Source organism: Ischnura elegans, chromosome 9 (assembly GCF_921293095.1).
Source record: "Ischnura elegans chromosome 9, ioIscEleg1.1, whole genome shotgun sequence".
In the NCBI taxonomy this organism is placed as follows: domain Eukaryota; kingdom Metazoa; phylum Arthropoda; class Insecta; order Odonata; family Coenagrionidae; genus Ischnura; species Ischnura elegans.
The window spans coordinates 3,545,637-3,554,623 of record NC_060254.1 but is presented as its reverse complement, the minus strand read 5'-3'; the positions used below and the strand labels follow the sequence as shown (position 1 = coordinate 3,554,623).

The following is an 8,987-nucleotide window of genomic DNA, read 5'->3' as shown; positions in this document are numbered from 1 at the left end:
TCGTGTATTGATACATCGCCCTTCGATACTTTGTTGCACGATGCGGCGGCAACTTCATACTCTCTTCCCAACACTCCTCTCCGGCACACTTGAATGATGTTGAGCCCCGGCCATTCTTTGCTGGGATGTCACAAATCTGCAAAATATCCCTGGAATCCTGCTGATAATAAGGAGAATCTAAGGGAGGTAATTATAGATACAGGGATTAGGGGCAGGAATAGGCCCGATTTGGACCCACACACAAATCACAGGTTCATCCGCTCTGGGGGTCTTATAGTTCTTTCACTCCTCCTTTGTCCCACTGACTGCTAAGCCTTTGCAGCCAATGGAGTCCGCATAGCCAAATTCATTCCATTATGGCCACCCTTCTCTTTGCCCGGGCCATTCGATTGGGTTGGTGAAGTTAGTGGGAGTGGTATCCACCACAGGGGGTTGGCAGATGATAGTTTCTCTGGGTGTTTTGCTTTTGATGCTGTGCACTTTTTCAGCTGGTCAACATGCACCATTCGCTCCCCAGTGGGAAGCCGGACCCGCTAAGTAGTCTTGCTCAAAAACCCTTTTATTTCTCCCCTTCAAAAATGTAACAGACCTGCTTTAGGATTCTTTACCAACATTTCCTCAGAAAGGGAGAATTTTGGGAAGGTTCCCATCCCCGCTGGTTTTGCTGGCTCAGCCTTGCCCCGTGTGAGACCCCTTCTGTTGAAGATGGGGTTTAGCATAGATAAGAACGACCTCGGTTGGTGCTTAAGAATTAGGGAAGCTGGGGTAACCCTTGATGTGGCATTCGGGGTGTTTCTATATACTCCCAGAAAGTTCATAATCATACCTTCCAATTCCTCTCTGATCAGGACCCGTGGAATCTTTGAAAAATGGTTAACCAACATCTCCACAACCTGTTTACTGAGACTCTCCTTAACTGTGCGGACATCTCATTCTGTCAGGCCATTAGAAGAGGGATGGTAAGGGGGGGCTTTTTGTGACCTTGATACCAATTGTCCTACAGAACCCAATGAATTCACTAGATTGAAAAGGGGGGGCCATTATCCGTGACTAACTCTTGTGGGATACCGAACATGGCTATGAACGTTCTTAACTTTTGTGCTTTGTGCATTGGTGTTTCTCATTGGCCAGGCTTCAATCCAGTGCAAAAAGCTATCAACCAAAATGAGGATTTCATACCCTTGAAATGAACAAAAATCTAGGTGGACCCGTTTCCATGGTGCATTTGTTTTTGGCCAGGGCACTAATGTAAGTATCTTCCCTTACTTTGATTGGTCTTAGTCAACTTGCACGTTTCGCAATCACTAGCCAACTCTTCTATGTCATTAGCCCTATACTGTACATTGTTCAATGGCTTTTAGAAAGAAAAATCAGAAATGATTATTTACTTGTTCAGAGTTATCTCTTGGTAGAACTTGAAACTGATATAAGAGTTGGAGTTTGACATATTAATCATGCCCGGATTTATAGTACATGTCCAGCTGTTGGCAAATTTTGTTGAGTACCATCTAAATTTTTTTTCCTAACTACAGCACTGCATATTAGGATACCTCATAATATTGCATGTTTGAATGTGCATTTAAGTATTGTATGTTTATTCGTGGAAGTACTCAATTTTATGTATAAGAGCAACTGAAAAGTGCTGAGTTTGTAAAACTAAAATTGAACTAGAACTTTTAATTTAAAACTTCCGCCTACATCATATTCACCCTACCACCCGCTCCTCAATTTTCGATGCGCATTTGTTAATATAAATAAAAGCCGCTAAGCGAAGATGTCGTATTTTGACTTAAGCAATTCGAAATTGAAAATTTTAGCTGCAATTACCGTTACTGCCGTGGGATCGGAAATAATATATTACGCTTTTAAGAAGTTAAGACGGATCCCGAAGGCTAAAGTGGAAAATGAAGTTCTATTTTTCCCCGATAAAGGAATCGCATGCCCAGCCTTTTTCGAGAAGAAGTCGGGATGCAACCAAAACATGTGCTCATATATCCACGAAATGACGAATTTAAGGTAACACTAATTATTTTTAATTGGATATATTCATAGAGAGCAAATTTTAATAGGCTTTATCTCTAGGCGTGTGATAATTCGCCTGAGGCAGGCGAAGAAAACCCTGGATGTCTGCATCTTCATTCTAACTTGCCAAGAAATAGGGCAAGAAATTGTTAACTTGAAGAGAAATGGTGTGAAGATACGTGTAATTGTTGATTACGAGATGGCCAATTCCACGGGTTCTCGCATTGAGTTATTTAGGAGGCATGGTGGGTATCGAGGAATGCAAACATATTGTGAACATGTTATGTAATGGAGCAAAGTGGATGATTTTATTATTGTTTGGTGAAGAGGGATCATGTTTTGTTTATTTTGAATATTTTCCATTCGCCTTTGCAATACATGTGTTTCTAATTTTTATCTTTCTTCTGTATTAGGGATACCAATAAGGACCAAGAAAGTACTCCAGCTGATGCATCATAAGTTTGCAATTATCGATGGTGAGTGCCTCATATGTGGATCTTTCAACTGGACGATGCAGGCTGTCACGGCTAATTGGGAAAATGTCATTATCACGTCGGAGCCGGGTATCGTTCAACCATTTGCTTCCGAGTTTCAAAGATTGTGGGATGAGTTTTCTTGTTTGACGTAGTACAAAGACATTGTGTTCCAAGGTTATTTATTCTTTTTATCGTTGTTACCTTTTATAAATGTTTCTCACTCATGTGCCGTTCTCATAGAAAATCATCCCACAATCAAGTGGTGAAATTATTTAGTCACATTTACCAACCTTTGCACCAACAACATTTATTTCTTCACTTTAATTTGTGTACAGAATTTGATAATGAATGGAGTCAAAATGTTGTTTTATGTAACTCCGTAACTTGCCCTGTTCAACCTGCTAATGGATACTTTCCTGTTGAAAATTTAATCAAGTTGAAATGTTTATGAAATGTTCTCTTGTTGAAACATTTTATAGCTACTGTAAAAACCAATGCCTGTGTAGACTGTAAGTATTCTGATGCCTAGTACTAATGGACTCTGTTTTGAAGATATGTCGCTGTTTTTGTATGACAATGTGATATTTGTCAGTGGCCATATAAGAAATTGTAGTGGGCATCACTATCACAACTGACCTTGTAATTTTAGAGCTATTTTTTTGTAATGAGAGCAAGGGTATTTTGCCAAGTAGAGTATGACATGAGAATATTTAGGTGCTTATGCATCTAATCTGAAGTGAGTCATCAAAAGAATATCTTGTTGTAGAAGTTGTGCAAGTTTGTTTATGATAGGTTTGTGTAATAGCTCCTACATTTCTAACAGTATACGTAAATACTGAGAGTTGTGAAGCATTTATATCATTTATACCTTAATTTTGAACCACTATTATCTGTCAGGGTAAGCTATTCGAATCAACCTGCTATTAATCCTTACTTTTATGTTAGAATAACATGCAGAATCAAGTGGATATACTTTCATCTCAGCTTAATATGGTGCATTTATTGATGGAAAAATGCGTTACTCTTTTGCTGGAAAACCTGCGAGCTCCTCAAATCACCTCTTTCACTTTTATGAATGTCAATTGAATTGAGAAATGTCATTTTGTTTGGTCAGTTGATCATCGTCTATAATTTTAAGATTTACATACTTCTGTGTGAAGTGTAATGGAGGGGGTGTGGTTGGTGGTCTTGGATTTTGATCTCATTCTTAAATTTGTCTTTTCTGAGGTTGAATGATTGTTTTACATAGGCTGCCATTAGTTAAATGCAGTGAAAATGAATGAACTGCATTTTTGAGGTTGAAATTTATGTAATTCCTCTTATGCTTCCACTTCCATAATTTTATCCTCGGTGAATTTATATTGCTAGATCCTTTTCAATGCTCAGAAAACTGTTTTAAAATGAAATCGCTGTATTTTTCATTTATTCTGGTGCAGGTTGTACTGTATAACATGTATTGGTTGCCTATAAAACATTTTTACCTGAGAAATCTTGCATTCAAGGAATTCATGTTAAAATTAATATAATTGTAACATGCTGAATAATTAGAAAGTGGAATGGCATATTTCTGCATTTAAGTGTTGGAATTGATGAATAGCTTCAATCACCATTTAAAAATAATGCATTACTTTCAAAATATGTAATGCACTGATAATAATTCTGGCAAACTTAATGCACAATTATGATTTACTGAAGAGTTTGGTGAGATCACTTGGAATGATGGTTCTTGCTAAGCATTAGATCAGTGTCTTTTCTGTGAAAATATTCTGTTGACGGTGGAGTGATAAACCAGTATGGGATTTCACTTCCAGTGACTGAGTTAATGTTAACCAATTCACAATTGTTACATATCTTTTTATCCATAGTATGTGAGTATAAATGGCATGGGTAGTATCTGAACCATAGTTGATTCAAAAAATGAGATATTAATCTGTGTATGTATCTTTCCTGAAGCGTCTTACCATCTGTTACTTGTTACTGGTTTTCTGAAGTGGCTCGCTAGCTCATAGATCAGTTGATGCTACTTTGCTTGCCAAGTCGCTCTCTCAGTCATTTACGAATAGCTTTGAATAATGCATTTAATTGCATATGAGAGTATTAGAATGCTCTCAGTATGAAGCTGTGATTTTTAGAATAGAATATTTACTTGTTGTTGATGATAATGTTTCTGTATTTTTCTCTTTTAGCTTTGTTATGATTCCTTACACAGTACAAAGTTTGTTATGATTTATCTGTTGACATTATTGTCATCATGTGTTTACAATTAGCATTCTTAAATTATTTTTCAAGATTTTGTGTGAGGTGAATTTCATCTTGTAAAATGTGCGTGTGATTGTCATGCGTATTTGTCTTTGAATGTGTGTTTACTTGCATACTTTCAATATGCCATTTTTTAACTTCATTTATGGTTGTATATTTTTGTTAAATTTATCCTACATCATGACTTTTTTGACTGATGATGCTTGCTCTGTGTCATCTTGAAAATTCATGGACTGTGTGTTGAGGAAAATGTTTGAAAATGATGAAGTGATATTTTCAATTGAGTAATGAATCGATTGCATCCACCTGAGTCTTTTTATTTCTAGATGTAGCTAATTTTATTCTAGTAACTCACTCCATAAGCTGTGTGAATGCCTTTGTGTTCAATCAAATCCACTCCAGTTAGGCATGAATTACTCGAATTTGCCAGAAGATGGCAAATCCTTCATGCCAAGAGATTGTATGTTCTTTAATTTCTCTGCATTTGCCTTTGAATGACATTGCATTTTGTCCATTTATGCTGGCAATGGATTGATTCACTATTTTTTTCTGTGAATCATAATGTGTTTGAAAGATAAATAGACCCAAACTTTTCCGTTTTCTATTAAAGCAATTTCTAGGTAAAAATCATTGGCCCTATACCTTTCGCAGATAATTTGATTGGTATAATGAACTATGAGCTGCTGATTGTCTAAAGTGAATAAGTCGGAAGACATGAAATCCAAATACCATTCAGAGTTGATAGGAAAAATATCTTCGAAAGAGGTTGTTTGATTGTCTTAGGCATTAGGGTAGTTTAATACATCAAAGAAAATGAAAGGCATTGATGGCGATTCGTTACCCACCGTTAGTGTATTCATAATATACAAATTATTTGGTTTTAGAAATCTCAGTTTAGACGAATGGCAATAGTCAATTTTAACCTCATTTGAAAAAGTCCAGATTGGCGCCCATGCGATGCCACTCCACGTGACGTCACAGGGACCTAGTTTCTATACGAGTAGATAGGAGTTTTACATTGCCTGAGGTTACCAATGCATGCATGAGGCACAGACTTCAGGGAAACATCTCTTAATAATCACACTTTAAAAATACCCAAGTTCCGAAACATTCCTTTGTTTGATAGGGGAATAATAATCGTCACTTAAGCCAAGCGCTACCTGCTAGCAGGGTACTCTGCTACCTGCTAGCAGCCTGCATCACAGTGGCGCACACATCCTCGTCCCAAGGTCACCTCACACAGCGACAGCGGGAACCAGAATTACGTCACACGGACTTTTCCCATCATTCCTACTTAGCTGTCGCATTTTCGCGCGCTTGATAATTTTCACTTTTCGTTTAGTCGCGAAAAATAGATATCGTCATTAAAAAATTTTAAAGCATGAAATACGTACTCCAGGAGTAATAATCTTTTGATTTAGACAATAAAAAAATAATAGGAAACCACCCTGTTGAAAAACCAGAAGTGCTTATTAGCGCATGGTCCGGAAGGGCTTAAGAACTCTCCCATCCATAAGCAGATTTAGGCAAGGGCCCTGGGGCACATGTCCCATGTCCCCCACCCCCCAGACGCTTACAAAATGGACAAGATTTCGAATATGGTTTTCATTACTTTTATATTGTGTGTTACGGAGCCTCAATAATTTAATTTCATATTAAGAAAAGGTGAATGTTTAGTACAGTAAATTGTGGTATGTCATTTTAAATATAAAAAAATGAGAAGTCCGATTGCCAGTGAGACCCTTGTGCCCCACCAGAAAAAAATCCAGGATCTGCCATTGCTCCCACCCCTCTGGAAAATGTTCTCTCGAATATGAATGATGATGAAGAGTGTCCTTGGGGTTTAGAATTCAAGCCCCTAATTTTTGTAGATATTGAGGGCATGAGAGTTAGATGCCTTCGGACTAATTAAAAATCTAACTATCCTAATGCAATAACCATGACTGCCTGTGTTTACGTTCCTACCCAAAGGGATTATGGTAAAACAGGGTATGCCTTCACTTGCTACCACCCCAAGCTCATATTTCTTTCCAAAGGGGAGTTTGGACTGTGGGTCTTTCAAATGAGATTTCCCTTCCTATGGTATTGGCGGTACAGCATTTTCCTGTATCTTATCTCAGGTGTTTAGGACCTATGTTTACATTTTATATGTACTCAACTATTTGGGTATTCTAGGCTACTTTAGTATGCCTTAGAGATTGAGTGCTGGAGTCATGGTGCCTACGATATGGTTAATGACTCAAGTGCTGCCTACTGCGCTGAAGAGGCTTCATTTGGATTATGCAACAAGTAATCTCCTGGTCTGAGGCAAATTAAACAAAAATTTACTTTTTCATTTGTTGTCTGAGAATAAATCGTATACATTTTTTGAGTATTTTAACATGTAAGTATGTATAAGAAAACTCAAGGAAGTGACCCAAAGCTGTTGCCAACATAGAAATCCCACATCATCATCATATATGTAATTTGAATCATGTTTGGAATAAGTATGTGAATGAAATATTCATAATATTATGTATATGACCTAATACATACTTCTATTAATTTGACGGTTTTAAAGTGAATGAAAATAAAATTGAATATCACGAAAACCAATGCTATTGTCTTGACTAACCAATCAGGCCCATTAGAACCAACCCTGGGTCTCCGTTTTTGCCATTCTAATTTTGATTGCTAAGGTGGAAGCCGGAAAATACTGGCTTGATATTACCTTTTGTTCCATTTCACTTTATACCTTCCACCTGCATTTTTTTGTGATGTTTGTGGCTTCCTGTCATCTACAGTAAAGTTCTTGAAGCTAAATGTTCATTCTTCAGTATCTTTAATTATGGAGAAAATTTTGAAAAAATTTATGTAATGCTCGTACTATTTCAGGCACAAGAAAAATTTCATCAGTGTTAACATAATTTTAAGTGTACATAGAGGGACAGCATATGTTCCAGGAGAAGGAGAGCTGCATTTAACCAATGCTTTTAATTATATTTCAGTTATAAAACCTAGATGCCTACAAATATTTAAAATAATTGAGCGAAGAGAAAATAATTAGGCTGTCAAATTATTCTAAATGTTGCTTGGGGGATGGTCTTTAGCAATCAGAGCAAGGCCACAGCCAGTGAAAGTTTTAAGGTAGTTTAAACGGGGTTTAAAAGTTTTAACATTTCAAAAAAATCTCAAAATTTTGGGGGGGTTTAAATGATTTGAGCACCCATGCATACTATGGCCTGTAGCCATTGGGGGTCATTGCCTATTCTTCTGTTATTTTCCATTTTCCTGCAAATTTCCTTTCTTCCGGCCTACTGCATTACCAAGGCTTGACTTTCAGCTATGTAACCTGTATTGAAATAAAAGATATTTGAATTTTTCCACTATTGCTTGATGTATGCAATGTTTTTCAGCTCACAGAACCATCATCTGATAGGAGACACCACAATAGTACATATGTAGTATGCAGAACTGAAAGTATCAGACAATGAGATAGCTTTTTGAATCTTTTAAATTCTCAACATCCCAAAATTACCTTCACAGTAAAAGTGGAATCCGACAAACAATTCAACTTTTTTGATCTCTCCAAACACCTCTAGTTGGTGATAAACACAAATTTAGCATTCACAGAAAACCCTGCTTATAATGACAGTTTTTGCCAGATTTTGTAATTTGGGGGAGGGGGGGGGGGGGTTACCGGAGATTTGAGGACCTTTCCTGTGTATATGGAAAACACCCCTGAGCAAAGGGTTCTAGGGTCCTCCCTTTGACTCTTTTAAAGGCTCAAGGGGAGGTTTTAACCTGGAAAACCATCCCCTCCCCTCCTGGCTGTATACCACTGTATAGTGACTGTAATGTGTATATTCCCAATGACTTATATCACCCATCCTCCTTGCTTGTCATTCAATGCCACATAGACTTGTCAATTTACCAATAAATTTAACTAATTTCGATGGTGAAATTACCATAATTAAATTAATTGCATTAACGCAATCAATAATGAAAATTTTCTTATAGCTACAGGTCAAATACTATAACTGAAATCCTTTAGAGCAGAAATAAAAAAAGAAAGCTATTTCACTGCTTTGCTCCCTCCCCTCAATCACAAAAAAGTAAAAAAATTCTCCATTTATTGTTTGTGGTAGTTCTTTCCAAAAAAGTTGCTCTCAAATTCTCTAAAGATAAATTCAATGTTTCTTCAATGCTAGTACTCTTGGTAAAATTCTGGGCCACAACAAATATAAAATT

The 8,987-nt window shown here is 37.0% G+C and overlaps 1 protein-coding gene and 1 long non-coding RNA gene across 2 annotated transcripts in view; one reads left to right on the top strand and one right to left on the bottom strand.

The window, feature by feature from the left end:
* The first annotated feature begins 1,760 nt into the window (after positions 1-1,760).
* Positions 1,761-5,062, top strand: LOC124165565 (mitochondrial cardiolipin hydrolase). The gene is made up of 3 exons (XM_046543021.1): positions 1,761-2,016; positions 2,083-2,267; positions 2,436-5,062. The coding sequence occupies exons 1-3, from the start codon at positions 1,775-1,777 to the stop codon at positions 2,648-2,650; spliced, it is 642 nt and encodes a 213-aa protein (XP_046398977.1). The 5' UTR covers positions 1,761-1,774; the 3' UTR covers positions 2,651-5,062.
* Positions 5,063-7,594: 2,532 nt separating this feature from the next.
* Positions 7,595-8,987, bottom strand: part of LOC124166047 — a 58,189-nt gene continuing 56,796 nt past the window's right edge. The window contains exon 3 of the long non-coding RNA XR_006866387.1: positions 7,595-8,088. This is a non-coding gene — a long non-coding RNA (uncharacterized LOC124166047). The remainder of the gene's footprint in view (positions 8,089-8,987) is intronic.